General features: G+C 44.8%; 1 protein-coding gene across 1 annotated transcript in view; it reads left to right on the plus strand.

Annotated features, from left to right (window-relative positions):
• The window catches only part of LOC126987663 (protocadherin Fat 1-like), a 43398-nt gene extending 30263 nt beyond the window's left edge, over positions 1-13135 (plus strand). Inside the window, exons 13-23 of the mRNA XM_050844790.1 lie at positions 1048-1192; positions 2598-2759; positions 4960-5216; positions 5523-5657; positions 5759-6005; positions 6129-6265; positions 6366-6486; positions 6606-6841; positions 7736-7916; positions 8872-9069; positions 12936-13135. Of these exons, the coding sequence (XP_050700747.1) occupies positions 1048-1192; positions 2598-2759; positions 4960-5216; positions 5523-5657; positions 5759-6005; positions 6129-6265; positions 6366-6486; positions 6606-6841; positions 7736-7916; positions 8872-9069; positions 12936-13105 (1989 nt within the window). The 3' untranslated portion in view covers positions 13106-13135. The remainder of the gene's footprint in view (positions 1-1047; positions 1193-2597; positions 2760-4959; positions 5217-5522; positions 5658-5758; positions 6006-6128; positions 6266-6365; positions 6487-6605; positions 6842-7735; positions 7917-8871; positions 9070-12935) is intronic.
• Positions 13136-14910: the final 1775 nt, after the last annotated feature.

A 14910-nucleotide genomic window follows, 5' to 3' on the forward strand; every position in this document is an offset into this window, starting at 1 on the left:
TGTGGTGGATAGTGGAGTGTTTCCCATGTGGTATTGGTATGCTGGATTTCCCCTCCCATGGTGCATGACTTACATTTTCTTCATTGAATTGTAGCAGCCACTTTTTGTTCCATTCCTGTAGCTTGGTGAGGTCTTGTAGGAAATCTTCAGTCAAGGTGTTGATTTGTTCCACTATGTTTCTGTATGTATGTATCACAAGGGACTGCAAGCCACCATTTCAGGCTGTATTATTAAACATTTTGGCACCCAAGCTCACATATTTGACAAGGCTTTCATATGGGTTGTGGGGATATCCAGGAGTAGTTTAATGACCCTGGTGGTAGTCTGACCCTTCCTCTGTACCATGAATCTAAAGGAACACCCATGAGAACCTGACTGATCTCCTTTTTGGCCTTTGGAAATCGATGTAAGGGAAGGAATCATCTGAGAATACCAACCTTAGTGTCGGGAAAACTGATCGATGGAACTGTATGGCTGCATTAGGCCCATATTCTCAAGCCTTTCTGGGCTTACACACCCATAGGTATTTGGTAAGGCTTTTGTAGAGGTTGTGTTAGTATTTCCATGGGTAGGCCAATGAGTCTAGTTATAGTTTAATTCACAAGGCTTTCGCACCATGACTGAAAAACAATCATGTGAACTCAGCCAATCACCTCCGTGGCCTTGGGAAATATTTGTTGTGAGCCAAAAGGAGGGGAAAGGAAAGAGAAAAAAGGGAAGAGAGGGAGACAGGGAGAAGTAAAGGAAATGTCAAGTAAAGCAAGGCTACAAGGAGGAGAATATAGGAAAGAGGAAGGAGAGAGGAAGGGGAAAGAGAAGGAAGTGAAAAATAGTTTGAGAATACATGCAGTGGTTTCAGATTACCCTTACCTACTTATAGATCTTGTTTGTTATACCTCCTCCATGCTCACCATCACAGTTAGAGGCCAGTGATGCAGATGGAGTTAACAGTGAAGAATAGTTTGAGAATACGTGCAGTGGTTCCAGATTACCCTTACCCAGCTATAGATCTCATTTGTTATACTTTCTCCATGCTTGCCATCACAGGTCGAGGCCATTGACGCAGATGAAGGGGCAAACAGTGAAGTGAGGTACCGCATGTATGAAGCCAACAGTTCTGAGGCGCTGGAGCTCTTCTTGGTCAACCCCACCACCGGCGAGGTCACCGTGGCACAGACCACCCACAGCCGAGGTAATTCATCCACTTACTCACGGTCATGGGTGAAGAGTCGGAGTTGAGTCACCAGAGTCGAACCTGAGTCTTAATATTTCCCTAACTTGTTCATTTTCCATTTCTATTTTCTCAGTCATCATTTTTCTTTGTAACAGTTTGTATGTCAGTCTTCTGAGTCTTATTATTTCTCTAACGTGTTCATTTTCTATCTCCATTTCCTCTGTGTTATCAGTTTCCTTTGTAACATTTAGTATTTCCTGCTGCCTCAAAACAATTATTCCAACAACCTAAGGACCATATTTTTATACATTTCAGTGCCCAAGCTCACATACTTGACTAGGCTTTCGTAGGATTCCTAGGTGTTTCCATGGATACTAGTGGTAGATTGATGAAGCTTTTATAACTTGGACCTACAAAGCTACTCATTAGAATCCAATTAACCCGTCCGCTGCAATTGGCACGGATTTGGCTTTCACTGGTAGCCTGGTAGCATATACTCCCTGTGGGTAGTAGAGTGTTTGTTTCCCATGTGGTATTGGTATGCTGGATATCCCCTCCCAAGGTGCATGACTTTACATTTTTCTTCATTGAATTGTAGCAGCCACTTTTTGTTCCATTCCTGTAGCTTGGTGATGTCTTCTGGTAGGAAATCTGCAGTCAAGGGGTTAACCTGGTAGCAGCGACGGGCCAAATTTCTGGCTTTACCGTGTAGCAGCGATGGGCCAAATTTGTGCCATGATATAAACCCCCCCAAAATAGATGATACATAAACTGATCACAAATGCATTGATATATATTATGAAATGGTTTGTGTGAGAGATGATTTTTTCTCAATTTTCTCGCTAAGAGGGACCAATAAGAAACATGATCCCCGCTGCTTCCCGGGTTAATCTTTCTCAGCCTTTGGAAATACCTGATGTGAGAGTCAGAAGTGTATAATACTGATCTGAGGCGCCTTACACTTCCTGCTGTCTGCTAATGCTCTGCCAGGCTGTGTCATCTTCGTGCACAAGTACTACATCTACCTCTCCAAAATTACACATGCTTTCTTTATATTCTTTACTGATGCGGGTCCGGAGCGTGTCTGGGTTAGGATAGTTACTACAGCGAGCATTTTTATATCTTGAGCCGTCTGCTTTACTGTAAAAAAATTGAGCTTGAATGCACAAGTGAGTAGCGGGCTTTCTTTTTTTTTTTTTTTTTTTTTACTGCTTTCTCTACTGTAAAAAAAAAAGTTCCACAAATAGCAGTAAAATTTCATATTTTGTATCTCACCTTTTTTTTTTTTTTTATTTATTTATTTTTTTGTTGAGCTGTTTTCTTTACTCTAAAAAGTGTGAGTTTGGATGCACAAGTGATTATCGTATATAGAGAGACTGTTCCATTAGTTCCATAAGTATCAGTGAACTCCCAAATGTTACAGAAAATGAGGTGTACCAGTTTTTCATCCGTGGCGAGGACAGCGGCTCCCCCCAGCACCACTCCGACGTGCCCGTCACCATCTTCCTGCTGCCCCCTCATGAGAACCCCCCGCACTGCGCCAGGAAGTATGCACAGTTCTTCATCAGGGAGGACGCCCCCATCGGTGAGCACCCACAGCTATCAGTAATATGACACACACACACACACACACACACACACACACACACATAAAAAAATAAGATAAAATTAAAAAGTCACTGGTAAAATGCATATTATTTAAGAAAATACAAGGAAGGAAACAATATGCAGATCACTTGGCACACACACACACACACACACACACACACACACACACACACACACACACAGGCATTTGATAAGAGACTGATGTGGAAATTAGAAAATAGAGGAGGATTGGGAGAAAAATGACTATGGATGAAAAATTACCTGACAAACAAAGAAATGAGAACCGTGTTGAAAGGTGAGATATCAGAATGGAGAACGGTCACAAGTGACGTTCCACAAGGGTCAGTGTTAGCGAATATTATGTTTTTAATATTTATAGATGATATGCCAGAAAAAGTAAAGAGTTACAAGGGTATGTTTGCAGATGACGCCAAACTGCTTAGAAAAATAAGAGATGAAGATGATGATTGTAATAAACTACAGGAAGATTCCAATGAGATACATGAATGGAGTAAAAAATGGGAAATGAAGTTCAATGAAAAGAATTGTCACACAATGAAAATGGGCAAGAGTAAAAATAGAGCAAGTGGAGTGTGTAGGATGGGAGGGACAATCATCGATACAGTGAAGGAAGAAAAAGACTTAAGAATTATAATACAAGATACACTAACATTTGAGAAGCACATAAATAAGATATTTGGAGAAACATATATACCATATTTCCTGCCATATAAGACGCACTGACGTATAAGACACCTATAATTTGGCAAGATATATTTGAAAAAAAAAAAATTACCCTGAACTTAATGTGTGTGCAGTATTACATTTGGCCACCTTACTTACAATTATGACTATGATACCGTATGTTGCTTTGTGCCCTTCTCTGTGTTCAAAGTGTTCCACTGTTTGTTGAAGAATTACAGTGCTCTTACCCCGAGCAGCTGTGACTTTGAAATGGTAAACAAAAGGGTTGGTTGGTAAATTCACTCACTGCACAGTGTGCAGGCGGTAACTTTCATTGTGCTACTGAAGGAACTAATCACACGGGGATGCTACGTTCGATGGGCCATCTTGGTCTTGATCTTGACTTTCAGGGACTGTATACCTACTTTCAAGTAGAAATAGATGTTGATTAACCCCTTAATGACGATGATGCCGCTGGCATCATATAGTTCTATCAGACATGGGCAACGAGCATGACGCCAGCGCTGGAGAGTTAGAAGCTTTCCAAAATTTGAAGGGCGCGTGTAACTATAGGTCTCTGTCGATGCTGAGTGACTAACTGGCACCTCTTTTGTTCCTGCGATGTCCCCCACCACCATTCCGTGCAAAAAGTAGTCTACAGTTCCTGCCTACACATCATGGCGTCTGTAGAGCAATTCTGTTCCCTCAGCCGTCCTTTTTTGGCGGTCTTCTTTTAGTTTCTACTTGTAGTGTGCGTACTGAGCGTAGTCTTGACACCTCCACTGATTTACGTGATGTTCAAGATGGACCAGTATCTAGTTCAAAGGAGTGGGAGCGGAAGTTGTAATTTTTTGGGAATCATGGAATTCCAGCTAAACGGTCTGTCCAAATAATAATCTGATTTCACAGTTGAATTTTACGGATGATTCTTTACAACTTTTATTCAATGAGATTCATTCCAGAATGAAAAAACTACAAAAATTTACCAAAAATATTTTTCGAGTTTCACTGCAACTTTGGCTCTCCGTAGGCATTAAATTTCCGGGTCAAAGTGGAATGGAAGTGTTGGATAGAAATGATTTAATCGAGACTGAAGGGAGGAGGCAACTAAGAGGACACAGTAAGAAACTGAGAAAGAGGACTTGTTTGAAAGACCTAAAGAAGTTCAGTTTTCCATACAGGAGTGTGAATACATGGAATGGACTTAGCAAAGACGCTGTTGAAGCAAGCAGTGTCCGTAAAATGAAGGAAATTCTGGACAAATATAGAGTGGGAGACAGGACTGACTGAGATTGAGCTCTGGCCATGTATACTACAAATAAGTAAATACAAATAGGTAAATACACACACAGACACATTACAGTACTGGGAAATCATACACTCATTTCCTCAGATAACACATACTAGCACACACATCACAATCTGCACCTCATAACATTCTGGCCCCAGCTAGCCACCTTCTGTATGCTCAAAGTCTTGCCTTGTGTTGGCAGGCAATGTGATCACGTCCCTGTGGATGGCGGGGCCACAGTCAGTGCAGTACCTGATCATGGTGGACGAGGGCATGAAGGCAGCCAGTGAGGTGATGGAGTCTGGGGAGAGTTCAGGGCCCTTCACCGTGACCTCCACTGGCCTGGTGGTGGTGCACAGGGCCCTGGACCATGAGCGGCGACGCACACATCACATCAGCGTCACCAACCGTACACTGACCACGCCGCCCACGGTGGACTACATGACCATCTCTGTGGTGGTGAGTTTATGGCAGGAAGCAGCAAGTTTTGGTCTCTTGTCTGTATTGTTGATTAGGGTTTGGATTATGGGCTGAAATGAGGGTCAATGAAAGACGTTTTAATATATTGGTCTTGAACTGATTGGGTCTTGCTCTGGCATGACCAACAGGTGATGGGTGTGAATGATGGCAGAGTGCATGAAGTTTTGATCTCTTATCCTTATGGTTGATTACGGTTTGGATTTTGGGCTGAAATGACAGTCAAAGAAAGACATTTTAATTTATGGATTTTGAATTGGTTGGGTCTTGTTCTGGAATGACCAACAGGTGATGGACGTGAATGACTGCCCTCCACGCTTCTCTGAGTCCAGCTACACAGCCCTGGTGGCCGAGAACAGCGAGGTGGGCGCCACCGTCACCATCCTCACGGCCGCTGATGACGATGAAGGAAACCATGGCCAGGTAAATGTTGCCTGTGTCTCCATGTTATTTTCAGTCCATGAAAACATTCTCCAGAATAAATTATTAAATGTCTGCTCTGCTCTCTGCTCTTCCCTCCTCAGATCCAGTACAGCCTCGGCCCCGATGAAAGCGCTGTAGTGAAGTCAACTTTCCGCATTGATCCACACACTGGGACGCTGACCCTGGCGGCCCCGCTGGACCGCGAGACCATGGCCCAGTACTCCTTCACCGTCACTGCCACTGACGGGGGCCCCAAGCCTCTGTCCACCAGCACAAGAGTCACTGTACTGGTCAAGGACTACAACGACAACCCTCCAGTGTTCACCAAAGACACTTACGTCACTGCTGGTGAGGCACTACAAGGGTTTTATAGATAAATGATTGACAGGAAATTGATTTTCTCTGTAATATGTCATTGGCTGTGAAGGTTTTATATATCTACATTGACAAATTAGTTTTGTTTGACGCCAGTGCCTGAGGACACCGCCACGGGCACGGCGGTGGTGGAGCTCAGCGTGACGGACGCCGACGAGTCTGTGGCCGAACTTGACTTCTTCATCACCGGCGGCGACCCTGACGGCCAATTCCTGGTGCACGCCTCAGGGGAGGTGGGTGGGAGGGATGGTGAGACACAACAACAATGGTGACCTGCCAACAACGAAACTGTTCTTTAACGAGAGAGTCACGGTGCTGTGGTCCATATTCCAGGTGTACGTGGCCGGTGAGCTGGACCGGGAGAGGCAGGCCGAGTACACCCTCACCGTCACCGTCACCGACGGGAAGTTTACGGCCAACACGACTGTTACTGTGACAGTCATTGACATCAACGGTTGGTGACAGTATAGTCTTGCCTGAAATGATAATGGATAATGTATGGTAATAGGTCATGAATTAAGTAAGCAGAGTGTCTAGCACTTCTGTGACTCACACTGGTGTGCTTCACGACAGACAACGGTCCGGTGTGCAAGGAGCCAATCTACCGTCGGGAGATCTCTGAGGATGCCACCCCAGGCACCCAGGTGGCCTCTGTTGTGTCCTGGGATGCCGATGAAGGCACTGCTGCCTGGAGCCGCTACATTCTCACCGGGGACAGCGCCCACCACTTCAGTATTGACCAGCTGAATGGCCACGTGGCCACAGCCACCCAGCTGGACAGAGAGGCACGGGACCACTACCACCTCACTGTAGGTATTCACACACACACACACACACACACACACACACACAAAAAAAAAAAAAAAAGGGCTATCAGAAAGCTGGAAAGGATACAGAGAATTGCAACTTAAATGGTCTCAGAACTCTCAAATATGACGTATGAAGACAGATTGAAGGAGATGGACTTGACGACACTGGAACAAAGAAGGGAGAGAGATCTGATCATGCTGTAGGCTATAGGTTGGTAAATAAGTTTGATGAGGTGGATAGAGATGATATCTTCTTAACTGCGAGAATGCAGGGGCTGAGAGGACATAGGGAGAAACTTAATAAAGGAACCTGTTTGAGTGACTTAAAACAAGTATAGTTTTCCACATAGAAGTGTTAACACCTGGAACAGTTTGCGGGGAGAAGTGGTGGAGGCGAACAGTGTCCAACAATTGAAGGGAAGGTTGGATAAATGTAGATATGGAGACGGGACTGTTAGAGCTTAGCTCGGGCCTGGTAGACTACAAATAGGTAAATACACACACACACACACACACACACACACACACACACACACACACACACACACACATAGCAAGAAATTGAGAAAGGAGACTTGTTTGAAAGACATAAAGAAGTACAGTTTTCCATACTGAAGTGTGAATATATATATGAAAGGGACTAAACAAAGACATTGTTGAAGCGGGCAGTGTCCAAAAAATGAAGGAAACGTTGGACAAATATAGATTGGGAGACAGGACTATCCGAGCTTGAGTTCAGGCCCTGTACACTACAAATAGGTAAATACACACACAAACACACACTGGCCTTTCATGGCTCAGTAATAATAGTAATAACAATATTAATACTAGTTGTAGCCAGGTTAGGGTAATGGTGCCTATGATGAGCCCAAAACTCTGGGTGTGACTGTCCAGGTTGTGGTGGAGGACTGGGAGCACAAGGCCTGGCAGTGTGAGGTGGTGGTGGAGGTCCTGGTGACGGACACCAACGACAACCCCCCGTCCTTCTCCCTGGCCACCCACGCCGCCACCCTGCTGGAGGACGCGCCCATCAACACCATCGTCCTCAAGACGTCTGCCACGGACCCTGACCTCGGTAAAGGTTTTGTTGTGGCAGGGGATCAGGTCTGGGTGATTCTTTTTTTTTTTATCAAGGGAGGCAGCTCAAGGGCAAAAATCTCACTCCCTTTTTCCTTGCTGTTCATGCCCCTCACAAAAGACACGGGTATTAGGGCTTTTATGCTGTTCTGTGAGGCCCATGATCAGTAATGTGTGATAATGATAATGAGAATAATAATGATCATAATAATTAGACTCATAGCACTCGGAGAGTGCACACCTCCGCCAAAGATCATCTTGAAAATTGGTATGGGCATCAACTGTGACCTTATGCATCATATGGAAGCATTTGTTTCGAAATTTGATGAAATTCTTTTTTTTTTTTAAACTCTGACCTAGGCAAACTTTTTGAGGTCAAAGGTCAAGGTCAAGGCCATCATGTGAAAGCATTTGTTTTGAAATTTGATTTTTTTTTTAATTTTTTTTTTTTTAACTGACCTTGAGCAAACTTTTTGAGGTCAAGGTCAAAGGTCAAGATCAAGGCCGTTCAAGGTGCATCTTTCCATGCGCTAAAATATGAACCAAGTCTGAAGTCTGTGATGAGGAGAACTGAAGTTATGGCCAAAAATATGTAAATCTGACATTTTGTGCGACCTTGACCTTGACCTTTGACATAAAAAAATTAATAGGTTCTATTCTGGATGGACACGAAACTTCCCTGAAAAATTGGTTGAAATATCCACAAAATTGTGCACAGGAGACTGTAACCTTGACCATGACCTTTGACAAAAAATTTAATGGTTTCTATTCTGGATGGACACGAAACTTCCCTGAAAAATTGGTTGAGATATCCACAAAATTGTGTACAGGAGACTGCTCACAAACAAACAAACAAATAAACATACCGACCGGACCGAAAGTATAACCTCCTCCCAACTTCGTTGGCGGAGGTAATAATAATAATAAGAAGAAGGTCTCCTCTGTACCCCCAGGCATCAATCGACAGCTGCTGTACAACTTTGTGGACTCAGCGGAGGGCCACTTCACCATTGACGAGATGGAGGGTGTGGTCAGCCTGGCCCGGCCCCTGGACCGTGAGACAAGGGACTCCTACAGCCTGACAGTGTGCGCCGTGGACCAGGGAAGCCCACCGCTGTCATCCACCACGCAGCTCATCGTCACAGTCTCAGGTTTGTGACGTGCCGCTGCCCTGCACTGCCCTCCCAAAGTGTCTTGTGGGGCATAAGTAGGTACCAGTGGAGGTGCATGGGCCATTAGAGACACACTTATTACAGAAATCTGTCATGCACAAACTAGTACCCAAAACAGAACAAATCTATCAAAAAATACTAAGAAGTTTAGGATATTTTTTTTGTCTCTAACCCTGTAGCTGCAGGGATCATGTTTCTTATAGGCCGCTCTAAGCAAAATAAAGAGAAAAAATCATCACTCATGCAAATCATTATATTATATATATCAACCCATTTGTGATCAGTTTATGCATCCTCTATTTTTGGGGTTTATATCAAGGCAAAAATTTGCCCCGTCGCTGGTACGCGGTAAACCATAAGCTTGGCCCGTCGCTGCTACCGAGCTAATGGAGCATGCGTTTACATTGGTTCTCATGTCCTGAGCCTTGCTAGTTTAAGACAAGAGTGGATTCCAACAGAGGATCAGATTTATGCTGAAATCCATGTTTTATATTACCCAATTTACTCAAACAGGTTTTCCTAATCATCATCATCATTTCGTTTAAAGTCCGTTTTCACTCTTCATGAGTGGTTGGGCGGTTTATGGCTCATAAATCAAGCCATTTTCAGTTTTTGGCGCAAGATTTTCTGGGTGCATGCCCTTGCACACCCAACCACTTATTTTAAATGGTGGCCCAAGCCTTTGCCTGAACGAAACAGGCAAACCCTACAAGGCAGCAGGAGCAGGGGGCTATGAAGTTTACCACCCGCTATTTCACCTGTAGCTGGAACTGGATGGCCATTGACTCTAATAAACATGAGTTCATCTGCCCTTAGAATGGTCTTGATTTTAATCCACCTGGGGGTCCAGCACACCCTCCTCACTGGTCCAAAACAAAACCAGCGGGGTTGCCGGTTTAGCCGCTGACTACCCGACCCTGCGGCTGGTTGTACTGTGTTACATGTTACCAGTAGCAGAGCACTACCTTAACTGCCCTGACCAGACAGACAGATTTTCCTAATGGTAGTCTCTATCCATAAGTCACGATTGAGAAGATATGTTTAAAGGAACCATTCCAACATGCCCTCGTTAGATTGACCATTGAGTCCTCACAAAATAAAGTGTCCTGCCAACAGTAATCAACAGCAATCAGAGTTTACTTGCATGAAAAAAAATAGTTGCTTTGATGTTTAAAAATTTCAAGGAATAATCAATTCTTCAAACTTAGTCTCACTGATATCATTTGGAAGGCCAAGTTTATTTGTATTTTAGATAATGAGTCCATCCTCCATATATTTTTGAGCCTCTGTCCCGTATATCTGCATTATGATCTCTTCTTGTACGAGAATGCTTCAAAGCAAGGCTGTGAGCTCCGTCCCCCACAGATGTTAATTATAATTAGTTATGTGATGGGTTTCTCCTACCTACACTCAGAATACTGCACTTCCCTACATTGAACTCCATCTGCCATTTATCCGCCCAGTCATACAATCTGTTGAGTTCACCCTGGAGAATACTAGCGTCCTGATCCGACTCAATTACTCTACCGATCTTGGTGTCATCTGCAAACTTACTGACATCACTACTAATTCCTGTATCTAAGTCACTGATATCAATAATAAACAAAAGTGGACCTAATACCGAGCCTTGTGGGACCCCACTCGTAACACATCCCCAGTCAGATCTTTTACCATTGACTGAATTGTTAACTAAACATTTAAGTGAGTCTTTAACATATAGCGCAACTCACTGAACTGCCACACACTACTGGCGACCCACCAGCGTCACGTATCCTGCCTAACAATTCTCTAAAACGCCTGAGAATGTCCTCGCTTGGCACACGATCTATCATGGTGCTTGTAGATTAGCTCTCTAACCATTGGGTCACATTTCAGGATATAATGTGCTGTGCCACCGGCAGCAGGCTTACTAAAATTTTTCTCAATTTTCCCCTCAACTTGTGGAATCGAGTGTAGGAACTCATTTTTTTAAGCAGTGTCTCAATTATCTTATCCCCAGTCTCCTCCTTGTGCACATTACGATCTTTGGCCTCAGTTTTCCCACACTTTTAGTCCTGACTTTCTCCACAGATTGCAATTTTTGGGCTGCCTCATTCCTCATATCCTCATCATCAAAGTTCATTATAATATTACCTCCAATAGTAAATCTTGAATCAGTAATCTGAATGCCATGTAATGCTTCAGAAACTTCACTTTTCAACTCTGTAGCCTTTTTATCTTGTTCCGAGGCCTTGACAACAAGGAAATTCTTCTTAACTTTCCTCTTACGTTTGATGACCTCAGCCCAAGTTGCATCTGCTGACTCCACATGTTCAGCCCGCTGCAATACGTCCGCCACATCCTGCGCCACCTCCCCCAGCTCCTCCTTCACGCTGACCGCTTGTGACTCAACTCCTTGTTTCACTTCTGATATTTCCTTAGATAATTCCAGCTTGAATTCTTCCATTTTTTCCACAATTTTGGTAGCCAGAGATGCTTTATGAAGACATGGGTTGCAAATCCAATTTACTTTAGATATATTTTCCGATTTAATTCCAGACAGATGAGCACACTTCACATGACACCACTTAGGGCACAGACAGCACCCTATCCACTTATCACCTGTGGGATCCGCACAAACGTAACAGAACTCCACCGAGTTCTTGGCTCGGCCAGCCATGTCGATTCAGCGTTTTCGCGAGCAAGGCGCAGCACCTCGACCCGCGCGGCGACTCACTACTCACACCTAACCTATGTGCAACCTGATGTGTAGGAAAAATCTATGCCCACTGTGCTTACGTGAAAATATAACCCGACCCTGCCTTGTGGAGAGCGGCGGGTCAGTTTGGGCGTTGTGTGATGCACCGCGGCAGAATGGTGGAAATGATAGGCGCGCCCCTAAACCCTTTGATCCTGGACCTGATAAAAGCGACCCATTCAACCGGCTCCCAGAGTTGAATCGGAGGGAGGGCGGAGGAGTGGAGTCAGCTGCATTTGTGGCTTTCTTCGCCCCTCTGCCCACAACATTCTCTGCCTCTAGGGGACATGGAGCCTTAAGTAGACTAGCCTGGGATTATCCTGTGTAGCATAAGTCAGGCTCCATCTTTATTCTCAGCCTCTAAGGGACAGGAAGCTTTAAGAAGATTCCCCTTGGGTTATCCTATGTAGAATTAGTCATGCCCCATCTTGATTCTCAGCCCTAGGAGACGGGAGGCTTTAAGAAGACTGCCCTGGGGTTATCCTTTATAGAGTTAGTCAGGCGCTATCTTGAATGTGCCGTGCAGTTTATATTTTCACGTAAGCACATTGGGCATAGATTTTTTTTCAGCTTAGGTTAGAATGGCAAAGATATGGACTGAGAAATTGGGTCTCTCATTAGAAGTTCAGTCCATGAAATGTTAAAAATGAGAGAGATGTTTGACCTGGAGGAGAAGGTGACATGAGTGAAGGTTGGAACACACACACACACACACACACACACACACACACACACACACACACACAGAGCGGACTTTATTTTGTTGTTGTTGTGTTTTTTTGTTTTTTACTCTGAACTGCCTCTCTTGCTGTAAACACACACACACACACACACACACACACACACACACACACACACACACACACAGAGCGGACTTTATTTTGTTGTTGTTGTATTTTTTTGTTTTTGTTTTTTACTCTTTAACTGCCTCTCTTGCTGTAAACACACACACACACACACACACACACACACACACACACACACACACACACACACACACACACACACACACACACACACACACACACACACACACACACACACACACACACACACACACACACACACACCCTCCCACCATCCTACCTTTTAACCGATCCTCCGTCAGGTCTTCGTGGAGGTCGAGGACGTGAACGACCACATGCCCCAGACGGAGGAGCCCGCCTACCACACCTACGTGGCCGAGAACCTGCCGCCGGACACCTCCGTCATAGCGCTGCGGGCCTCGGACGGCGACCTGGCGCCCTCCAACATCTCCTTCGCCATCACCAAAGGTAACCAACTGGCGCGCTTCAAGATACACCCGCAGACAGGTAAGGAAGGGGGAACTTGTTTATCTTTGTTTACATCCGTGGACGCAAAAGTCAAGTGCAAACAGAAACAGACCCCCCAAACATCACCAAAGGGAACCAACCAGCACGCTTCAAGATACGCCCGCGGACAGGTAAGGAATGTACCAGCCTGTTATAATTTTATTAATATCCGAGAGAAACAAAGCGTTTTCAACTATTACAAATGCATTTTCACGTCGAATGAGGTAAGGAAATATAGGTGTAAAGAAATGATTGAAGTAAGAACATTGCACTTCCAATGAATAGCTTATCAGTGTCAGTTCGGTGCGGAAGAAAAAAAAACTTGCAGTGGAAACAGAAACAGGGGAAAGCAAAGACCGCAAAACCTCACCAAAGGGAGCCAATTACTCCGCTTCAAGATACACCCGCAAACAGGTTAGTAAGGGCCAGCCTGTTTATTCTTGTTTACATCCGAGGAAGCAATTTAAGGGCAAACAAAATATAAACAGGGGAAGAAAAGTCTGCAAAACATTACCAAAGTGAACCCATTAGCGCGCTTCAAGATACACCCGCAGACAGGCAAGGAAAGAGCAACCTGTCTATTTCTGTGTACACTCTTAACAAAAAGTTTTCGAACACCTTGGCACGATGGATGTGAAAATGAATCGATTGCAACTAGTCGCCTCGGGATGGTTGGCACCCCTGATTGTGATGACGCATCTGAATCCATTATTGTATATGATACGCCTCGATCCTGTGTTGATGGCCGCAGTAAGTCATGCGCTAGTTGGTTTCAGTGGAGACCCCACAAGACCGGCGCAGTCATTATTATTCTTCACACTGAAGGCCTCAGTTATCTCCAAACAGCACGGCGGATTGGTGTGTCCATCTCTACTGTATCACTATGGGCCAACAGGTATTTGGAAACAGGCTCCACTAGTGACACGCCTCGAAGCTTCGAAGCAGACTTAACAGATAATCGGCGCAGGCGGTGCATACACTCATTATTAAACCAATACCTCCCATCCTTATATATCTTACACTTAACCAAGGTGTCGCAGTATGTGGTTTACGTATTGATTTTGGCAGATATTTTAATTTTACATACTTTTACTGGCAGTTATACTCAAACTACCACCTGGAATTATCATTCCCTCATTTGAATAGGAATGACGTCAGCCACAGCATTTAAACTGACTGATAACGTCCTGAAGCGGAATGGGTTACAATTGTTTTTTTTATCCTCACGACAGCCTCAAAAAAATTGTCAATAATTTCTGTAACGCAATGACGACCTAATGTCAGTGACCCGGTGCTAAATTAGTTAATGCCAGAATGCCGTCATCCTACAGACGGTAAAACGCACTGGTGGCGAGGAATTATCACCGCAACATATAACCAATTATAAAAATACGGTTAAGCTATAGTCACACTGACCCTACGACCTGATAACGACCACCAGCGACCCCAAAATGCTGCGATTGACACCCACCGCTTCCCGACCACGCTGGTGGCCGAGCAGTCGTGCTACCGAACGGCTACCGGCGGGCGTCCAGTGTGAGTTCAGTGGGAGGCCGGACGGCGACCATGGTAAAATTTGCACCTTGACCTGATACTTGGAGCCACGTCAAGACGCCCACCATGCACCGACCGGTTGCCGACAGGCCGCGTACCGGTCGCCGATGATCGGCGACCGCTAGGCGGTCTGTCGCAATGAAAACGGCGATCTCCAGTAACGACCGGTCGTATGTCGGTTGCCGTCCAGTAGACCACCGGTCACACGATCGACGC

Source organism: Eriocheir sinensis, chromosome 66, assembly GCF_024679095.1.
Source record: "Eriocheir sinensis breed Jianghai 21 chromosome 66, ASM2467909v1, whole genome shotgun sequence".
Lineage (NCBI taxonomy): Eukaryota > Metazoa > Arthropoda > Malacostraca > Decapoda > Varunidae > Eriocheir > Eriocheir sinensis.